General features: G+C 53.3%; 1 protein-coding gene across 2 annotated transcripts; it reads left to right on the top strand.

The window, feature by feature from the left end:
• The first annotated feature begins 3,878 nt into the window (after positions 1-3,878).
• UMOD (uromodulin) lies at positions 3,879-19,838 on the top strand. Of its 2 annotated transcripts, none has more exons than XM_008257768.4 (11): positions 3,879-4,015; positions 6,147-6,281; positions 8,005-8,781; positions 8,893-8,997; positions 10,108-10,316; positions 11,196-11,344; positions 12,924-13,169; positions 16,235-16,397; positions 16,922-17,003; positions 17,835-17,876; positions 19,523-19,838. In XM_008257768.4, exons 2-11 carry the CDS (start codon positions 6,158-6,160, stop codon positions 19,582-19,584), a joined length of 1,959 nt encoding a protein of 652 aa, XP_008255990.1. In that variant the 5' UTR covers positions 3,879-4,015; positions 6,147-6,157; the 3' UTR covers positions 19,585-19,838. The 2 variants fall into 2 exon arrangements, with proteins under 2 accessions (XP_008255990.1, XP_002711849.3); XM_002711803.4 differs by lacking the exon at positions 3,879-4,015 and adding an exon at positions 4,071-4,161.
• The last annotated feature ends 1,850 nt before the right edge of the window (positions 19,839-21,688 follow it).

Genomic DNA, 21,688 nt, shown 5'->3' with positions numbered 1-21,688 from the left:
GGTAGCACATCAAGCCCTTAGCTTGATGACACCCACATAGCACCCTTTGCCATGTGAGGCAACATTCACAGGTTCCAGGACCTGGGAGGTGGACATAGTTGTGGGTTTTTATTCAGCCTACCTCACACTCACACCCCTGATTTGTGCCTTGCACCTCAGCCGGGCAGCAAGGCTACTTCTCTGGAGAGAAGGAGAGGGGTCTTATTTGCAGGGACTGAGGGCCACACACCACCCAGGTCTTTCCGCTTCCCACCTGTCATGTTCAACAAATCCCTGGAGCCAGTTCCCACACACCATGCCTTCCCCCTCTCCCCCGCCCCGCCCCAACCTGGACTGTCCACAGCCAGATGAAGCAGGGAACAGCCTGGGGCCCTGGAACTTGCCAGAGCCAGACGCCCCAACAGGAGCAGGTGTTAGTATTCAGGACACGGTGCAAGCCTCCCCCGAAGGCCATGTGGTCCGGTTGAAGGAGAGGTCCACAGGGCCTGCTGAGACTAAATCACGTGGAACAGAGCCCCTGACAGGCTGAGTATGAGTCAGAGGACGTGTGTGCCTCCTGCAGGTCCCCCTCTTGGAACCGGAGCCTCGGGAGGTGGGGGCTCACACAGGGGAAGGCAGTCCAGGTGGGTGGGCCAGGCCATACCCTTCTACTGGGAGAGTCTTCTCTCTGGGTTCATTTTTTTGCCCCTTCCCACACAGAGCTCTCATTTTAACCGTTGGTATACAGTTTGATGAATTTTCCAAAAGTCTGCACCCCTTAGAGTCCTTCGTTCAAAAAAGACCTAAAACCGCTTGTCACTCCAAGTATTCTCATGGTTGAACATGGGACATTCTCTACCCTTCCCAAAGGAAGGCAGTATTAGAGGGGTAAATAGGAATTAGATGTCGGTTTTAGTCTGCAGTCGCTGGCTAGCTGTGTATTCTTAGAGAAGTTACTCAACCTCTCTGAACTTCTCCCCTGCACCATGGGTTTCATTGCTGGAGACAATAAATATAAAAGCACAGAGAAGTGTCTGATACAACAGAGATACTCAGTAAGTGATAGCTGTCAAGATTATTAGGGCCACTCTCCTAGTTACAGTTCAAGAAGGCTGAAAGGTTGGAGAGGTTGAGTAGGGTTTGTTTAAAAGCACATATTTGCTGCCCTGGAAGTAAGAGGGAGAACTGTTGATTAAACTTGGCAGTGGAGACCTTCCTTGGTGATCTTGGTGAGCCATGTCCATGGAGTTGGCCATCCAAGGAGCACACCAGTGTGGGTTGCAAAGTGTAAACATCTGTTGAGACTTGTAGCTATGAAAAGAAAAAATGAAATGGTGGGGTGCAAGAGCCAAGAAAGGTCTTTGTAGGAGGGGTTGATGGGAGAGATTGGCCCAGGGCTAAGAAAAGAGTGAAGGCGGGAAGGAAAGGTCACCAGGGCACAGGGGGAAAGGGCGCTGCCTCCATCACAACGGGAGCGGACATGTGGGAGATGCCTCCAGATCCCGGTCAACCAAGAATATGAGAGGCGTTGCTGATGGCTCCAGGCAGTGCACCATAAGGATTCAGTATGTGGGGCTGGCGAGAGGGCAGGATAAACGGCCAACTAGAGAGGCCACAGGACGATCCAGTTGTGTCGAAGAAACACAGTGATTATTTATTTAGATTTATTTTATTTTGGAAGGCAGAGTGACTAAGGCAAGAGGAGGAGGAGAAGGGGGAGGAAGAAGAGGAGTAAAGTGAAGAGGAAAAGGGGGGGAGGGGAGAAGAGAGAGAGGTATCTTTCTTATGGCCGGTTCACTCCCCAAGTGTCCACAACAGCCCAGGATGGGTCATACTGAAGCCAGGAGTCAGGAACTTCATCCTGGTCTCCCACATTGGTGGCAGGGACCCAAGGACTTGGGGGGCCATCTTCCACTGCTTTCCCAGGAGCATTAGCAGGAAACTGGATTGGAAGCAGAGCAGCTGGGGTCCGTACCGCTGCTCACACACACTGGTGTGGCAAGTGGCAGCCTAATCCATTGCACCACAATTCTGCCCCAGGGCCTATTGTTTTAAAAGGTAGGTTTTATTATTATTTAGGTTTGAGGACAGAGCAAGAGACAACTGCCACGGAAAAGAGAGCTTGTTATACTCACAGATCCCGAGGGAATGGGGCAGGTCATCGCACAGTGGAGGGTGAAGAGGCACTCAGGAAGCAGAGGGGACAAGAGGGAAAGGTGAGAGAAGGCCTGGTTTTTTTGTGGGGAGGTCTGGGAGAGGCAGGGTGGTAGGTTTGGGATGAGCGAGTTTCAATTTCTGTGTCCATAGGTTCTGGCTCCTGGCTGGCCCCTGGGGTGATTAGAACAGGGCAGTAGTGGCCTGGAGTGAGAAAGTCTCACAAAGGTCACAAGCCTTTGGTAACAGAGCCAGGATTCACAAGTTCAGGATCCTAGGGGTACAAACAAAAGTAACTGCAGTGACCTCTTAGCAAATTGTCTTATTTGGTAGGGTGGGTTCCCTTTGGTTGCTTTGCATAGGAAAAGGCACATTCACAGGTAAATTGTTTGCTGTCTCCAGTAATTAGCTGGCTCCAAGAGGGGCCTTCCCTCCAGGATCAACAAGGCCCAAGATGTGAAAGCATCAAATACAGAAAATAGAAAGCAGACTCCAAGCTAGAGTCCTCTTTTCCTTTCAGGGTCTTGGGCCCAGACAACTCCAGAAGGGGTCCAGAGGCGTCACCTTGCAATCCTTCAGGGACGGCCAGACCAGGGCTTAGATGGCCTCGTGAAATGCACATGGCATATAAACAGCTGGTTCATAAAGAAATGAATAATAAGTCAGCAAACGAGGAGATGGCAATGTCCCTTTTCATCAAAGAACTGCGAAAGCGAGCAAGATGTTTCCAACATGTTTTTGGAAAAGAACAAAGTTTGGGAAGATGAAAATTGAGCAAAGAGAAGACAAAGTTTAGCAAAGATAAGCAGCTCTCAGGGTTGGTGAGTGCTGTAGTTGGGATTGTAAACTGATTTTAAAAAATCCCTGTAGGGTAAAATCATCTTCAGGAGATACGTGCACCAGTGCCAGTGGTTACACTACCACTGGATGAGACAGATTGAAAAGTCCTGAAAACGTCACGGCCATGGTCATAGCTCTATTTCCTGCTCAGCCCAAGTTCACACACATTCAATTTTTCTCCATAGGACAACATCCACTCTTACAATGATTTTCCTATGGCCACCCACTTGGGCCTGGGTCATGCTCTGTTGTTTTCTGCCTAAGTGACTGTCCAGTGGCAAGGTAGCATGTGCAAGACTTGTGTGCATCGAATCTTTACTGTGTGTCTTTACTTGCATCGGCTGCTTTAACCATTAAAACTCCAGAAGGTGGGCATTCTCCATTTACAGATGAGGAAAACGATGTCAGGAAGTTAAGAAAGAAACCTGGCACACAGCCCGTGACCGATCCAGGATTCAAACTAACTCACAACTTCCTACACTCAGAGGAGCCCAGATGGCTTGTTTCACAAAGTGCATCAGGCCCAGTGATGTCTGGATTACCTTTTGGCTTTGACCTTCAGCCATTCTCAGCTGGTGGATCTCTTGAGGACTGGGAACACGCCCCAGCAGATGCATTGAGTCCCTCTTCCATTGCTGGGCTTCATTTCCTAGGTCTCCTTACGCCTACTCTCTGTCCTTGCCAGTGACCAAGAAAAAGCCCAGCACCTTGGCACTGCTTTGCCAGTTAATGTCTAACTATGGAATCTCTTGCTGCTAAAATGGACAAAACAAAGGTCCTGAAATTCCAGGCACAGGTGTGACCCCCCCCACCAATGTCAATCATTTGGGGTCTCCAGCTATTAGGAGAAAGAACAACAACCTCCTAGCCTGAAAAGGCAATATTATGCCAAAGGCAAACAAATATCCCACCCCCAAGGAAATAGTCTCAAGAAACGGAACCAGAGAATAATTGGAGGGGGGCACACCTGCCAAGGGCAGATGTGCGTATATATAACAGGCCTGTGCTTGTGAATCGGCCACTTCGATCCTGCTGGCTCCAGGTAAGCATCTCCAGCTGTCTTCTCCTCCATCTAACTTTCCATTGGTTTTCACTCAGAGAGGGGAAAGGGGATGACGGTAAGTGTTTGCCCTAGGGTGCAGCCTGGATTGAGTGTTACTCTGCTGATCACTGACTCGGTGCTCTCTGGTAAGTCAGTCTCCCTCCCTGCCACCCAGCCTAAGCCTTCCTCATCACGATGACTACTGTTTTCCATGGAATCAATGAATATTAGTAGTCAAGTAGCTATTCCATAGCAGGCGTTGGGCCTACTACAACCAGCAGAAGCATCTGGTATGTGCTGGGTCCTTGTGCTGGGTCCTTCTTTTTTTTTTTTTTTTTTTTTTTTGACAGAGTGGACAGTGAGAGAGAGAGACAGAGAGAAAGGTCTTCCTTTACCATTGGTTTACCCTCCAATGGCTGCTGCGGCCGGCGCACTGCAGCCGGCACACCACGCTGATCTGAAGCCAGGAGCCAGGTGCTTCTCCTGGTCTCCCATGCGGGTGCAGGGCCCAAGGACTTGGGCCATCCTCCACTGCACTCCTGGGCCACAGCAGAGAGCTGGACAGGAAGAGGGGCAACCGGGACAGAATTCGGCACTCCGACTGGGACTATAACCCAGTGTGCCGGCGCCACAGGTGGAGGATTAGCCTATTGAGCCGCGGCCCAGTGCTGGGTCCTTCTTTACAGGTGTTGTTTCAGTGAGTCGCAGCGACAGTAATCTGCATTCAGTTACTACCTAACGACTTTTCAAACTATAGGTTGTATCTCATTAGTGGTTCTTGCACTCTTTCCATTTGTGGGTTATATCCAGAATTTTGCTTTTAATGAAATAGAATAGAATAGGGCAGCAACCAAGATACACACTAAGGACAAGCATTGTTTTGTAAAACTTGTATTTCATAGGCATGTGTGTCTATGTGAGTGTGTGCACACACATGTCTAAGAATGACTGCACTGGATTGTGATGCAAAATGTTCTTTTAGTACATGATGGCCACGAAGATCTTGCAAACGGTGCTCTGGAACACGAGTTCTTTGACTCTAGGGACCTCTGAACTGAGTCTAACATATTATGGACACAAAACTTGTGAAAGCAATGATCCCCATTTCATAGATCAGAAAACTGAGTCTTGGTGAACTGAAATGTCTTGCCAAATGTCATACTGCTAATATTAGTACAATAGAAATTTGAATCCTGGTTACAAGCTCTCCAGTTCCTACATACTTACCCACCCTACTAACTTATTTTTGCTGCTATAAAAATTAGGCTAAAACTAGCATCCACTTACGATTGCTGATGGGGTGAAATACCATTAGAAACGTTAACACGCACTGTGGAAGTTAATTACTTTTCAGTTGCTCATCTCAAGCGATTGCTTTTTTATTTATTTATTTATTTATTTTTTGACAGACAGAGTGGACAGTGAGAGAGAGAGACAGAGAGAAAGGTCTTCCTTTTGCCATTGGTTCACCCTCCAATGGCCGCCGCGGCCGGTGCGCGGCCAGGTACTTATCCTGGTCTCCCATGGGGTGCAGGGCCCAAGCACTTGGGCCATCCTCCACTGCACTCCCTGGCCACAGCAGAGAGCTGGCCTGGAAGAGGGGCAACTGGGACAGAATCCGGCGCCCCGACCGGGACTGGAACCCGGTGTGCCGGTGCCGCAAGGCGGAGGATTAGCCTAGTGAGCCGCGGCGCCGGCCTGCGATTGCTTTATAATGTGTGAGTTGCTTGTGGGCAGGGACTTTGTGGGCCAGCTGTCTGCTTTGCACATAGTAGCTACTCAACAAATCATTGCTGAATAAGTCAAAGAATCTGAGCAAGTGGAGTTTCCAGGCAGGGGATTGGGACTTGGCTGTTACAACCAAAGCTGCCTCCTAACGTTACCACATCTTGGTGCTTCCTGCTTGAAATGAAAGACTCAGTTCTTCAAAACCTGCACTGTGGTGAGGTTTGGGGAGCCAAGCTAGGATGTGGGTGGGAGCAAGAATGGGCCCACCAAAGCCTGGGCTGCACCATTGCAGTTTCTGTGGTTCATGTAAGTGGCATCTGGTAGAGTTGTGCAGTGTGAACCCCGCCCCACTGTGGGGAGGAGAGTGTGATCCTGTATTTGTCCCACCCATCTCTGTTTCCAGGGCTTCAGAGGATGGCGAAGCGCTCCCGGAAAGAAACAGCTAGGATGGAGTGGCTGTTTTCTCTGACCCGGATGCTCATGATGGCAATGGTGACCTCTTGGTTCATGAGTGCAACTGCTGATAGCCTGGAAGCAAGTAAGTGTGTGTGTGTGTGTGTGTGTGTGCGTGCGCGTGCACACGTGCACACGTGCCGGAGCACTGCTGCCCTTAGCAGAAGTAGTCTCAATCCCTCTCCTATCACATCTGGGATTTGCATACTCTTTATTCTAAATCCATTTCTTAGACTTGATTGTGTGCAGGACTCACCTGAAAATTCTGCTAGAATGCAGATTCTGGTGCAGTGGGCCCAGGCTGGGGCCTGAGAACGAATTTCTGACAAGCTCCCAGGTGATGCTGATGCCACCTCTTGGGAGACAAGGGCTGGAACACTGCTCAGGCCAGCTGGCACTTCACGAAAGGCCAGCTGCAGCCTCGGTCACCCAGCAGTTTTGAACACACATGGCAGGTGGTTCCAGACATCTCCCCTTTCAGCTTTCCGAGCTCATTGCTTCGGGCTGAGCATTGCCCTCACCCGGCAGGACCCTGGGGCACACGGAATACCACCACAGTGTCACACACTTTGTGTTCCTGCCAGCTGGGCATGGGTCCTGGCTTTGCTGCTGACCAAGGCAGCCAGTGGCTAACTCCTTCCAAACCTCCATCTCCTCAACTTTAAAATACAGAGATAAATTTAGGGAACAGCCCCATGGGATCACTGGGAAGTATTCAATGAGAAGTGCATATCCCATTGTCCGGCACACACTCAGCGATAAGCAGCAGCCCACTTTCCACTGGTGTTTTTGTTGGAGAGGAACAAAGTGGGACTGCTGTGCTGGGGGAGCTGGGGGAGGCTTCTGAGCGGAGGTGGCAGGAGCAGGAGCTGAAAGTTTCTCTAGGTGTGGAAGGGATCCTGGCAGAAGACACAGAAGTATGCAAAGGCTGCAAAAGGGAAGCAGGTTCACCATCAGTCCTACCAAAGTACAGGAATTCTGCACTGTATCCCTTTGGATGTGGGGATGTGGATATTTTAGGAGACACAGCTTGAAGGCAATGCCTAACACTAAGGAAGGAAAGGTGGGAGCACAGACATAGGGTGGGTAGGGTGGGGTGGGGTTCTTTGTTTTGGAGAGAGACAGCTAAGAAATAAATCTTAAGGCACAGGAGGAGAGACTCAGTCAAGTGGTTAAGACGCTGCTTGGGACACCTGCGTCCCATGTCAGAGTGCCTGGCTTGTTTCTGGATTCTTCTTATTTATTTATTTTTTGACAGGCAGAGTTAGAGAGAGAGAGAGTTATAGACAGTGAGGAGAGACAGATTTTCCTTCCGTTGGTTCACTCCCCTAATGGCCACTATAGCCAGCACTGTGCCGATCCGAAGCCAGGAGCCAGGTGCTGATGCCACCTCTTGGGAGACAAGGGCTGGAACACTGCTCAGACGCTAGTACCCAGCACCCCAACCGGAGCTAGAACCCAGGGTGCCGGCGCCACAGGCGGAGGATTAGCCAAGTGAGCCGCGGTGCCGGCCCCATTTCTGGATTCTTCTGCATCCAGTCTCTTGCCAGTGTGCACCCTGGAGAAGCAGCAGGTGATGGCTCAGGTCGTTGGGTTCCTTGCGGGAGATCTGGATTGGATTCCTGGCTCCTGGCTTTGGCTTGGCCCAGCCATGGCTGTTGTGGGCCTTTGAGGAGTGAACCAGTGGTTGAGAAATTTCTCTGTTTCTCTCTCTTTCAAATAAGATGAAAATAAATTTTAAAAGTATTAAAAGCAACCTGAGCTGTGGTGGGGCGAGTGCTTTCTCTGAGGTTGGCCTCTGTCCCCAGGGGAGTGCTCTGAGTGTCACAGCAACGCCACCTGCCTGGAGGACGGCGTGGTCACCACCTGCTCCTGCCTGGAGGGCTTCACCGGCAACGGCCTCCAGTGCACGGACCTGGATGAATGCGCCACCCCTGGCGGCCACAACTGCTCGGCCAACAGCAGCTGCGTGAACACGCTGGGCTCCTACACGTGCGTCTGCCTGGACGGCTTCCAGCTGACGCCCGGGCTCGGCTGCACGGATGTGGACGAGTGCAAGGACCCGGGGCTCCACCAGTGCCACGCCCTGGCCACCTGTGTCAACCTGGAGGGCAACTACTCCTGCGCCTGCTCCGCCGGCTACCTGGGGGACGGACACCACTGCGAGTGTACCACGGAATCCTGTGGGCCGGAGCTGACCTGCGTGAACCAGGGTGGTGCGTTCGAGTGTGTTGATCCGTGCCAGACCTACAGCACCCTGGACCAGTTCTGGCGCAGCTCCGAGTACGGGACCGGCTACTCCTGCGACAGCAACCTGAATGGCTGGTTCCGCTTCGTGGGCCACGGCGGCGTGCGCCTGGCGGAGACCTGCGTGCCCACGCTGCGCTGCAACACGGCGGCGCCCATGTGGCTCAATGGCACGCACCCATCCAGCGACGAGGGCATCGTGAGCCGCACGGCCTGCGCGCACTGGAGTGGCAACTGCTGCCTGTGGGACGCGCCTGTGCAGGTGAAGGCCTGTACCGGCGGCTACTATGTCTACCACCTGTCACCGGCCCCCGAGTGTCACCTGGCGTACTGCACAGGTGAGCCCAGCGCCTTCCTTCCCACCCCCTCCCCCACCCGGCACGGGCATGGCACAGGGTTGGGGCGTACCCTTGTTGACTGCCCGTCTGTCTGTCCCTGTGACCCTGCAGACCCCACCTCCGTGGAGGGAACCTGTGAGGAGTGCGGAATAGACGAGGACTGCAAATCGGACAATGGCAGGTGGCACTGTCAGTGCAAACAGGACAACATCACTGGTGAGGCCTATGCTGGGAACACGGGGGTGGGGGGGAGCTGAGACGGGGCGGGGGGGGGGGAGGCACGGGGCCACGTTCCTGTGTGTAAATGGGGGTCGTGAGAGTATGTACCCAGAGGGTGCATATCCAGTCTACGAGTGCCCCATTAAACAGACAAGAAGCTCTCTGGGGCTCCCCTAAGCTGAGCTAGCCAACCCCCACAGAGCTAGGGGCTCTCCCCAAACCCCATCCTTCTTTCTGAGGCCGCCACAGGTCAGGGGATGGTCAGGGAGCTGCCACCAGGTAACCAGGAGCCACCCGAGTCACATGCCTAACAGCACCCGAACACAGGCCTGGCGGCCGATCGCCTGACCGGCTTGGACCCTGGATGTCAGTTTTCTCACGCGTTCAGGGTTGAAACTGACTGGTATTTCCCAGGTGTCAGTCACCATAGGAGTTAGGCACAAAGGCCAGTTTTATAGCTGTGCTGTAGCCGAGTACCACCTGCAAGGCACATTCTGTTGTTAACTAGCTTTTCTTCAAACGGAATCTTTTCTTCTTCAAAGTAAGTTTGGCATGCTGATGGTCACTATCTGGGCAGGGTTAACAGAAAACTATAAAGAAAAAGAAAAATATTAAATCCCAGCAGCAATCTGATCCTTCAGTAAAATTATTTTGAAAAAGAAATACTCAAAATAAAAAACACTTCCTTTAAAAACTAGTTTAGAAACTTCTAGCTGGATGTTGTAGGCTGCCCCAGACTCTGAGCCTGAGGCCTGCTTTCTGTTTAAAAGGGAAATGAACCAGTAAATGGTATCAAAGACTTGACAGAAAGTGAGGAGCAAGTCCTTGAGGTAGACAAGATGCCACGTCTTCCTTGTTTTTGCAGAACTGAGAGCCGGTGTTATGTAATGCTGGCACAGTGTGCGGGGAAGCTGGGGCTGGTGGTGCCGTGAGACCCATGCGGTGATGCCCAACCCCAGCTTTTGTCCTTATACTTCCAGGCTAAGGCACTCACAGTACCCCAGCCAGCAGCCGGCCCAGCCAGCTCTGCCTGGCCCCTGGGGAGGTGTGCTGGACCCTTGAGCTATAGACACAGGCCTCCCCAATCCTGTCCCCTGACCATTTCAGATGTCACGCAGCTGGAGCGCAGGCTGCAGTGTGGGGTCACTGAAATCAAGGTGTCCCTGAGCAAGTGCCAGCTGAGGAGCCTGGGATTCCAGAAGGTCTTCATGTACCTGCGCGACAGCCAGTGCTCGGGCTTCAACGAGAGGGGCATCCAGGACTGGGTGTCCATCGTGACCCCCACCCGGGAGGGCCCCTGTGGCACGGTGATGACGGTACGTCCTGGAATGCCCCTGGTCACTCCAGTCTGCAGTGGGAGCACCGCCTGGCTCAAGCCCGGGCTCCTGCTCCTACAGCAGTGTGAGCTTCGGGAGGTATTTAGCCTGACTGTAAAAGGGGAAGTTGATAACACCTGCTCTGTAGGGGTGTTGAGACTGTGTCTGAAGTGCTTAGGGCAGGGTGGTACACAGAGTCCTCAACAAATGTTAGTATCAGACAAAGAGACCCATGGTAACAGTCGCCCATTTTACAGATGGGGCAAGTAGAGCTTGGATGGCAGTGATGGCTCCCAGCCAGTATGTAGCAACACTGGGTTCAGAAGCAGGTCTGTTCATTTCCGGTGGCCCTGGGAGGGAGTGTCTGCGTCTCTGGCATTTGGAGGAGCGGGGCCTCACCTCCACAGACCTTTTGCAATGTTCGCGTGAGTGAAGCAGTGCTTCCTCCTGCTTTTCCCATCCCCTGGACGAAAAGGCAAAGGACAGAAAGAAAGAAAGGAAGAGAGAAATGAGTCATCTGTCACTTGCCGGGGATCGTGTTTGCCATGTCATCCATGACAACATGTGACAATGGACAGAGCTGGGGCGTGTTACAGTCCCCATTCTGTGGGCAATTACGCAATTACTGTGAACCCCACCATGCAGGGATGAGGCAGCTCTGTCACTTAGGGTCACCGAGGGGTCCAGCGCAGTGACACAGAAGGAGCATTTAGCTCAGGGTCTGGCATGGGACATGTGCTCATAGTGGCTGCCGCTGCCCTAACTTCTTATCACCAAGACTGGGCGGGCAGCTTAGAGGTGAGAGAGACAGACGGCATTGCTGTTGAAATCCTGCTCCAATTCTCACACCCCTTTCTCCTACCCCCTGCCCCAACACAGAGGAATGAAACTCATGCCACCTACAGCAACACCCTGTACCTGTCGGATGAGATCATCATCCGTGATGTCAACATCAAAATCAACTTCGCCTGCTCCTATCCGCTGGACATGAAAGTCAGCCTTCAGACCTCGTTGCAGCCAGTGGTCAGGTGTGGATGGAGAGAGTCCCCCGCACCCCTGGATGGCGCCCCTCGACACCCCCTTAACCATGAGGCCTTTGGCTTCCCTGTCGACTGCCACCCATAGGACGCTGGAGGTCAGGCCTGGGAGTCAGGGTTGCCCGGTGCAGGAGCCCAGCTGGCAATCCTAGAACCTGGGTTCAGATCCACGCTGTGTGGTGCACTTGCCAGACGGCTTTGGAGAGCTTGTAGTTCTGGGTGTGGATCCTTCCAGCTGTGAAATTGGTTTAATGATACTTGCACTGCTTTTCCTAGGAGAACAGCCGTGATCTGCCAATTGGATTTTAGGGTGTCTGGCTTTTCAGAGGGGAGAGGGGTGGCTTTGGAGGGAAGCAGGAGCTCTCGGTTCCACCTTGCTCAGGGACTCGGGGAAAATCTCATCCCGTAGTTGGACCTCAGCTTTCCTCCTTCTCTGTAAATCGAAGGAGTTTGATTAAAGAGGCGTTTGCAAACTATGTTGCTTTGAGGTGCCTTGTTGGGGGCAGTGCCTTTCGGGAGTGAACCAGAGAAATTCTACTCACAGTGAGTGCCACGAGAGGCTTTATCTTTTTAAAAAAAGATGAACCTCTTTGGTAGCTAAAATTCCATCTTTGAATACAGTGAGTCCGAGGCCGCTGCTGGAAACAAGTAATCGTGGCAACAGCTGGCACTTGCTGGGAGCTGCTGTGTGTCAGGCCTTGCTCTACACAGAACACCCAGTTACCCTCTTAGGGTAACCCTAGGGGCTACAGGTGATGGTTATTTATCTGGAAACGGAGACTCGGAGAAGGTGGCATCATTTGTCCAAAGTTGTGGCATTTAGTAAGTAGCAGAGCTGGACGTCACACTAGCTAGTGTCCACTCTTCCTTGGGCTTCACTTTGGAACTTGCCCACAGTTATACGCTCTTGGCACCAATCTGGATTGCATTGGGAATTGTGCCCCCATTGCAACTGACAACCCGGCTCTCACCTGTTAAGTGATATCCCTGTGGCTGAGTCTTTCTCACGAGCCCTATTTCATGCAGCGTCAGGCTGACAGTGTCTGCACCAGGGCGGAAGTGTTCAGTGTTGTCAGAAATAAGCCTTCCTAAACCCAGGCTGGGGGTGGGGGTAGGGGTGGGGGTGGGGGTGGGGGTGTTAGTGCATCACGCTGCAGCCAGGATGCAGGTCTGGGAACTCCTGATCACTCGTCCCTCTTCACCTGTTCCAGGTGAGCCCGAAGAAAGAATCTGGCTGATTCCAGCAGGCCTTTGCTTGCTCGCTCTTGAAGGTTACCAGGGTAGTGATGGCCGCTAGTGTTCCCCTGGCTGGGGGTCGGCGGCACCCAGGAGCTGGTTAGCAGTGAAGAGCTTCAGCCCCACCCCCACCTGCTGAACCACAGCCTGCATTTTCACAAGACCCTGTGGTGACCCATGTGTGCACACTGCAGCGTGCAAAGCACTGGTTGGTGGGGTCCAGTCCTGCTGTGCAAACAGCTGCCAGTTGCTGTTCAGGAATGCAGACCGGAAAGGGTGGCCCCTCTGTGGCTGTCCCCTGCCTGTCCCCCCACCAACTCCTCTTCCCCTGCAGTTCTCTGAACATCAGCGTGGGAGGGACAGGCATGTTCACCGTGAGGATGGCGCTCTTCCAGAATCCTGCCTACACACAGCCCTTCCAAGGCTCCTCGGTGACCCTGTCCACTGATTCCTTTCTCTACGTGGGCACCATACTGGATGGGGGCGACTTGTCCCGGTTTGCACTGGTGATGACCAACTGCTATGCCACGCCCAGCAGCAACGCCACAGACCCCATCAAGTACTTCATGATCCAGGACAGGTGAGGCAAAGGCTCCTACAGGGAGGTCTTTGGGTCAGAATGAGGGCGAAGTAGATTGTTATATTCCTTTAGCTGACATTCCCACCCACTGTGAATACAGGCATGGAACCACACAGGGGTTCATACAGGGAAACATTTTGCTCACTACTGCTTTTTAGTGATCCCAGGGAAAGCATGTCCACTAGTTCGTATTGTTTAATGTGTGACCATATATATATGTAAATATATTTATGTGGGATACTTGTATATGAGCGTATGCATATACATATGTGGAGATCAAATGTTTTAGCATTTTGAGATTTGTGCTTCAATTTACTTGGTTTCCTTTAAAATCCTTTACATATGTATGCATTGACAGCATTACTTTAAGAAAAGGTTTATGTATTTGTTTGAAAGAATTACTGAAAAAAAAAAAGAATTACTGAGAGATGGGGTGAGATGGAGAAACAGAGGGGGAGGGGAGAGAGAGATCTTTCCCATCCATCCTTCCATCCATCCATCAACTGACTCACTGCCCAAATGCCTGCAACAGCCGGGGATGGATCAAGCTGAAGCCAGGAGCAAGGAATTCCATCCGGGTCTCCCATAGGGATGGCAGATGAAGCAAGTAAAAGGGCCATGATTTTCTGCCTTCCCAGGAACATTAGTAGAAAGCTGGACTGGAAACGGAGGAGCCAAGGCTTGAAGTAGGCACTCTGATATGACATATGGGCATCCCAAGCTGCAGTTTAGCCCACCGTACCACAGAGCCTGCCCCTGCAAACATTACTTGTGAGGAGGAATACACAGCCTTCACCAGTGGGCAGAGGGTCCCACGACTCAGAAAATGCCCAGAGCACCAGGGCACCCAGCACCTGGTTAGGAGAAGGCTGGGCATGGTTAGCCACAGGCCAAGTGGAACCACACCGTGAGAAAGTAGCTTGTCTGCACTAGTGAGTTGGACAGATATTTGGAGAGCTTGCTGTGTGTCAGGCTCCTGGGATGTCACAGGGAATGAAAGAGACAAACGCACTGCCCTCCTAGGCTGACAGTGAAGTGCAGTGAAATGCACAGGATGTGAGTGACAGGAGGCAGCGGAATGGGGGAGAGGAAGGAGAAGAGCACTCGCCATGGCCATGCACAGTCTGAGAAAGCATCCCTGGGGGACTGGGACCGGTCCCGCTTCAGATCTCCTGGGATCAAGGGGCAGCTTCAGTTGGCTGCTAATCTGATGTTCATCTCTCTCTGCTATGTGGCATCTCACTCTGCAGTAAAAAGACTGAAGTGCATTTCAGGGCCTTTGGCAATGAACAGTGCCTCAGATTTAGCAGCACCCCCATTTATTTATTTATTTATTTATTTATTTTGACAGGCAGAGTGGACAGTGAGAGAGAGACAGAGAGAAAGGTCTTCCTTTTGCATTTGGTTCACCCTCCAATGGCCACCGCAGCTGGTGCGCTGTGGCCAGCGCACCGCGCTGATCCGAAGGCAGGAGCCAGGTGCTTATCCTGGTCTCCCATGCGGGTGCAGGGCCCAAGGACTTGGGCCATCCTCCACTGCCTTCCCCGGCCACAGCAGAGAGCTGGCCTGGAAGAGGAGCAACCGGGACTAGAACCCGATGTGCCGGCGCTGCAGGCGGAGGATTAGCCTATTAAGCCACAGCACCGGCCTAGCAGCACCCTTTAGTCTATCTTTGCTTTTCATACGGCTGTGTTTTATTTATGGCAAGTGATTCTGATTTTCCATGTGTCGTTATGATCTAGAAGTTCTTCTAGAAAATAACTCTTTCGGTACAGATTATAAGTGGACTTACAGAAAAATAGTCCAGGTAGTAAGAGCCCAGGGGTTGGGACTTGCAGGAGAAGCAATCAGAATGGTGGTGTCTGGGTATGGAAAAATATAGTGATAGCGTGGAAGACATAGGCATGGCCCTGCTTACGGTTTCTCGGAGGTGCAATCCAGATCTTGGCTTTGGCATTCTTAGTTCTGAGACACATGTCAGCTTCTCTCTCCAGACATTGCTTTTTCTCATCTGTGAAATGGGGGTAAGTAATACCTGATCTTTAAAAATCTCGGGGGTTTTTAAACTTGTTTTTCCTGAGATAAAACTGCAGCAGGTACACCGTAGAAAACTTGGGAAGTTTTGAGAAAGAAGCAGGAAGAATCGTAGGGTGTGTCTGTGTATCTTGGTCTGGCTGTGTGTGTGTGAGCGGGGTTGGGTTGAGAATTACCGGGCTTGGAGAGATGCCAAGACTGTTACACGGCATGAAGAGAAAGGACAGGTCCAGAGCATGGTGAGGGGCACTGGGTGCGGGGCTTGGAAGTCCTGCTCCGCGTGAGAGCATGGGGCTGCCTCTGGTGGGGCCAGACACCATGCCCGTCTGCTCCCCAGCAGGTGGGTCCGCTTAACCTCCCTGCTTTTATTTGGCCAAGCAGAGTTTGCACTTCAGTGATCAGATCTGAACTGGGGTGGGTACGGAGGGGGGGAGCAGAGAGGGAAAGTTCCCTTCTCAGTCCTCAGAGCCGGCCTTCAGCCTGTCTTCTGGAGAGTGCAACAGCAGAGGGGGTGCCCAGCTGGCCCCCCAGGAGGGCTTGACTCCCGACCCCACCAGCACAGGTGCAGGTCTCTGCGTGTGCCATCTTGACTTCCTCCTCTGTAGCGTGTTGGGGTGCAGCCATGTCTGCTCCCGTGTGGTCAGTGGCCCCCACCCCTCAGAGCCCTCCCCTGTCATACGTAGTCTGGGGCCGCAGACAGAAGATGGTAGCTGAGGATGCCTGACGACCATTTTCTGGGCAATCAGACAGCGCTGGCGTGTGGATGGCTTCATGCCCATGTGTGGGTGACGTTCCTTCCTTAGATACAGATACAGGATGTTCTAAGGCCTTTGAAGAATCAGGCCACTTAATCCTGGCAAGCATCTTAGGATGTGGGCTACAGTGACCATCCCTTGATCCTGTGTGTTTAGCTGGGGAAGTTGAGGCACAGAGAGGTTAAGAAAGTTGGTGGCGGGGCAGTGCGCGTACCTGGGGAGTCTCTGCTCAGCCCGCTGCATGCTGTAACATTGCCCCCGCCCTCTGTCCCCCAGGTGCCCACACACGAGGGACTCAACCATCCAAGTGGTGGAGAACGGGCTCTCTCCTCAGGCCCGATTTTCCGTCCAGATGTTCCGCTTTGCAGGAAACCACGACCTGGTCTACCTGCACTGTGAGGTGTATCTTTGCGACACCCTGAGCGAGAAGTGCACGCCTGTGAGTCGCTGCCCTGCCCTCAGCCTGCAGGCCACACCCTCTCCCTCTCCCTCTTCCAGCGCCCCCTCCCTCCCCCCACCCCCAGCCTGCCCTGAAAGAGCAGCACTGCCCCTCTTAGAACTTAGGAGGGGCTGGCAGATGGGGTGGGTGTGGCCAGAGGGGCGCCTGCGCTGCTGGGGAATCAGGTGGGATCGGTGGAGTGCCTTGGTCTGGGAAGCTTCGGACTTGACTTCTGATAGAAGCTGATGGCTTCCAGCACTCGGCACGCGTCATGTGAACTTTTAAAGGCCTCACAGCAACCCTTTAAGGAAGGTAGCACTTGCCTCATTTCCTGCGTGGGAAGAGAAGCTCAGAGAACGTAAGCAAGGGCCTGAGATGGAAAAACTGAGATGCAAACCCAGGTGTCCAGGTCAAGCGATTCCTGCCTTGGCTTGCTCCAAGGCGCAGGCTACAGTTTATGCACCTGCCGCGGTCACAGTTGCTCTCCCTCATGGAAGGTTTTCTCCATCACTGTCTCCCTGCAGACCTGTTCCGGAACCAGAGTCCGAAGTGGGGGCTCCATAGACCAATCCCGGGTCCTGAACTTGGGTCCCATCACCCGACAAAGTAAGAGCCCTTCCTGGCTGGGTGGCAATGATCCCCGGAGCAGGTGTGTGTGTGTGTGTGTGTGTGTGTATGCACCAGAGCCTGGGATCCTCTTGGGATCTGAAGAATTGGGAGCAGATGGATCCCTTGGGGCCTACCTTTTATACCAGTTCCTGTTCATTCATTAGTTCATTCATTCATTCACTGCCCAAGTCTAGTTTTGTGCTTGTTGCAAGCCAGGCCCTGTGTGATGGCGGGGGGTGGGGGGGGATCCCGAGATGGAAACAGAGGCAGCACTGCTCACGTGGAGCGGGTGGAACCTTGTGGCAGATGTGGTTCAGACACTCCCACTTGGATTGGTATAAGACTGTTGCCATCAGTGCAATGAAGAAAATGAGCTTGTACAGCAGGGGGACCAGACCTGGTCTAGGTGATTGGGCAGAATGAGGCTGACATTTAGAAACCGAGGTGGCATTGACTGGGAGGGGTCAGGGAAAGTGGGTAGGGGAAGGGGCTCCCAGGCAGGAGTAGAGCATGGGCAAAGGCCCCGTGGTGAGAGGGAGCCCAGGCTGTCAGAGGAACTGAGAAGGCCAGGAAGATGGTGTGGGATGAGCTGATGCAGGCAGAGCTAGGTGAGCTGGGACCTCGTGGTTCTTGCTCAAGTTCTAGGTCTTCCTCCTGAAAGCAGTGGGGAGACCACGCAGGGGGTGAAGCAGAGGAGTTCACACAACTGGACTTGGGGTTCAGAAAAGACACTCTGTCTGCAAGGAGCAGAGCAGATTCAAGGGGCTCCCCCCGGACCTCTGGCCACCTGCTGCCTTCTCTTCATTGCTCCCTCTGTTTCCCCCACAGGTGTCCAGGCCGCCGTCTCGGGGGCTGCTTCCTACAACCTGGGTAAGTGCAGCTTATCTCTGCAGAGGGACCTGCTCCAGAACCCTCTGGGGCTTCTCTCTGCGGGCCTCCTGGCCCGGACTCTGCAGAGGCGACTGTATCCATGGAAACACCCAGGCCTGGGGTGCACACCTGCCCGGGCTGTCTCACAGCAGTGCCCCAGGCCCACGGACACACGCACAGGACGCTGGGAACCAGACCCCTTTGCACACATGCAGGAGGTCACGAGCAGTCGCCTGCACACGTGTATCCGCGTACACAGGTGTAGCTGCCGGCATGCACATTCGCGCATGCGCACACACGTACTTCTTACAGACCTGAGCCCAAAGAGCAGGCACAGCCTCTCGATCTGCATCTTGGTGTTTCCTGGAGTGCCACAGCTCATCTCCAGCCGCCTGTTTTAGGGTTCATTCAACAAATACGTGTCGGGTGCTGCTCTGTGCCAAGAACCACAGGTCGTGCTGGGCTGAACACAGGCACCGGTGGTGTTTCTGTGGCTCTTGGTTTTTCACGGTCGCTGAATTGTCTGAAAATCGAGATGGAAAGCCGGCCTGGGCAACCGTCGCCCTTCTTGTCTCCCGGCACCTGGATGCGAGGCGGTGTTACGTCAGCCTGGTGTTTGACCTGAGCTCGTTCAGCCTGGGTCCTGGACTCCGAGCTGGAGAGTCAGGTGTTTCTGTGATTATTCGCTCCGGCGTTCTCAGGGTGGTTGTGTAGGTTGGCCACTGCACAAGTGTGACCTATTGTGGGGGTCCTGAGCTTGGGACCAGAAGAAAGACTAAATTCATCTATCTAGGAGGGCACCTGTTTCTTTTTTTCCCACTGAGAGTGGGCACCTTTTTTTAACTGTTCAGAGAAGGAGCTTTGCTTTCTCTCTCTCTCTTTTTTTTTTTTTAATTGGAAAGGCAGAGTTACAGAGAGGCAGAGAGAGAGAGAAAGGTCTTCCATCCGCTGGTTCACTCCCCAAGTGGCCACAAAGGCCGGAGTTGGGCTGATCAGGAGCCAGAAGCCAGGAGCTTCTTCCAGGTCTCCTACGCAGGTGCAGGGGCCCAAGGACTTGGGCCATCTTCTACTGCTTTCCCAGGCCATAGCAGAGAGCTGGATTGGAAGTGGAGCAGCCAGGACTTGAACTGGCACCCATATGGGATGCCGGCACTGCAGGCGGTGTCCTTACCTGCTACACCACAGCACTGGCCCCTCTTTTCTTTTTAAAATAAGATTTGTTTATACATTTAGAAGGTAGACAGACAGAGGGAAAGGGAGAGACAGAGAGAGAAAGAGATCTTCCATCTGTTGTTTCCCTCCATAAATGGCCAGGGCTAGGCCAGGCTGAAGCCAGGAGTCTGGAACTCCACCTGGGGGCCCATGTGGGTGGCAGGAGCCCAAGCCCTTGGGCCATCTTCCATTGCCTTCCCAGGCACATGAGCAGGGAGCCGGGTCGGAAGCATGGAGCAGCCGGGACTCACTGGCACTCTGCTGTGGGATGCCGGCATTGCAGGCAGAGGCTTGCCCCGCTGCGCCACAGTGCCGGCCGGCCGCGGGAGCTCCCTTTCTCTACCTGACAGTCCAGAGAGGGTGTGCCTTCCCCGCCAGTCTCTCAGTGGTGTCACGAGGCCCTGGCCCTGAGCCTCTCCCCACTTCCCTTTCAGGACTCCTGAAAGTCTGGCTGCCTCTGCTGCTCTCGGCCACCTTGTCCCTGATGGTCCAGTGATGGGTGGTGGTGAAGACCCCTGTGCCCTGTGGCCACCAGCTCACCTCCTGCTGGCCAGGAGGGCGATCAGGCTGCTGCCCCAGCCACAGGGAAGGAGCCCACGCTTCAGTCGGCCTCTTCCTCTCTGTCCACCCTGCCAACAGCCTGCCCATGGCTTATAGTACTGCTCCTCTCCACATGCGCCTTGTGACAGTCTGCTCACCAGACCCCTGTCTCCTTCCAGAGTGTGGCAGAATAAATGCTTCCAAAGTTCAGTCTCTGAAGTCATTCATTCGTTCACCAAGTACTAACTGAGCACCTGCTAGATGCAGGCACTGCCCACGTGCAGAGGATCCGGGGTCGGGAAGAAGCAGACCCAGCCCTGTCTGCGTGGAGTCTACGTTCTGCTCAGAGAGCCTGGGGTCAGCCCAGGTTCTGCTGTGGGACCCTCAATAAGAGACCCGAAGTCTCTGAGCTTCACACACTCATTCATTCGTTCATTCTTTTCAAGAAATACTTGCTTAGCGGCCGCCGTGTGCCAGGCAGTGTGCCAGGTGTTGGGGATATAGCAGTGACCGTGATGCAGTGACAGAGCCAGACACAGTCCCCCCTGTCTGGCTGGTGGGAGAACTTACACAAGAAATTCCAAGGTCAAGTGCATTGGACATGAGGCTGTGACAGGGAGCTGCTGCTTCTGTGAACTGGGTATGACCATGATGCCATCTCGGTCTCTCTCTGCTTACGAGAAACATGTTTGAGTGCCTCTAGGTGGCAGGTGTTATGTTAGGTGCTGGGGAAGCCTTAGCGGGTATGACAGACACCGTCCCTGGAAGCAGTGCTGTCAGGCCCCTGGGACACCCTTGGGGTCCCCTCCACTGGCTGAACATCTCCCTCCCAGTCCCGAGTACTTGTGGATCTGGAAGGCTCTGCAGGGGCTGGGGCACACGCTCAGAAAGCCCAGGGCTGCTGGACGCCGGATCCCCGGCTATCTCCAGTGTATTGGTCTTCTTTGCCAAGTGAGCCAGAGGACGCCGATGCTGATGGGAACTCTGTGCCCGGCTGCCAGCTGCTTCCCGGAGCTGCAGCTGCGATTTTCCAGGCGAGGCCAAGGCCCCGTTGTACCATTAGGGCCATATGACCCCAGGGAAAGCCACAAGTGTGTATCAGCAAACAGGGGGGTGCCAGGACGTTGTAGCTTTCGGTAAGGGACATCTTATCACCTGCAGACTGTGCTAGATGCAATCGCCCGCTGCTTTTGTAGAACCGCCTGACGTAGACACCGATCCTGGCCCGTCGTTGGTCAGTCTGCGCTCAGTGGGGCCCAGCTGACCTTGTGCACACTCGTCGGTTCTTTGAGTCAGGTGCAACGGAAGGGAACAAAGGGAAGGTCTGGGCCAGGAAAAATAAAACCAAGGCCACATGCAAGAATTGGGGCAAAGACGTGGCATCAGGACAAATCCTTGGGTTCCCCCCACTCCTTTCTTTTGTCCTTTCCTCTTGTTTTCCAGCAGTTATTCACTTCAACATACTCAACGGATCTTTGGGGCACAAATTCAATGCCAGGCACTTGTATAGAGACCAAGGAAAGAGCAAGGAAGCACAACATAGCCCTTGCTCATGAGGGAAGTACATGGGAAAGGAGGAAACACTTGACAATGATACTTGGAGACAAGTTCAATGGAGAAAAAAAACAAGAGGAATAGAGCCAGGAGAGTGCTAATTTGCATAGGACGGTCTTGCATAGGACTGGTCTCTCAGAAGCAGAGGCTGAGAGATGTAAAGGAGTGAACCGGCAGGTCTCTGAAGGAGAACCGTACTGGCTGTCAGAACTACAGTGCAAAGACCCTGAGGCAAGCTCTTGTGTATTTCCACCTGGGCAGCCACACGGAGGGTCTGGAGCATGCACATGTGATTCTGTCCAGTTGTTTCCTCAACAAGTATTTACCAGGTCCAGTTAGAATTGCAGAGACAGGAGCCCTGTGCACAAGGGCCATGTAGCCCTCAGAGGCTGACAGATAACTTAGCAGGAAATTGAATGGGATTAGAATCAGCCCCAGATGTCCAGGAGCCGAGAAGTGCAGCACAAACAAGCCCATGGCGTCAGGAAAGGCTTCCTGGAAGAGGG

The sequence above is a fragment of the Oryctolagus cuniculus genome, chromosome 19 (assembly GCF_964237555.1).
Source record: "Oryctolagus cuniculus chromosome 19, mOryCun1.1, whole genome shotgun sequence".
Lineage (NCBI taxonomy): Eukaryota > Metazoa > Chordata > Mammalia > Lagomorpha > Leporidae > Oryctolagus > Oryctolagus cuniculus.
The sequence above is the reverse complement of the archived record's forward strand: the minus strand, read 5'-3'. Positions and strand labels throughout refer to the sequence as shown.

Coding starts and splice junctions, on each gene's coding strand:
- UMOD (XM_002711803.4), top strand. CDS start 4,086: ATGACGGTAAGTGTTTGCCCTAGGGTGCAGCCTGGATTGAGTGTTACT. Junction 4,162..6,146: donor CACTGACTCGGTGCTCTCTG/GTAAGTCAGTCT, acceptor CTCTGTTTCCAG/GGCTTCAGAGGATGGCGAAG. Junction 11,345..12,923: donor TCGTTGCAGCCAGTGGTCAG/GTGTGGATGGAG, acceptor CTTCCCCTGCAG/TTCTCTGAACATCAGCGTGG.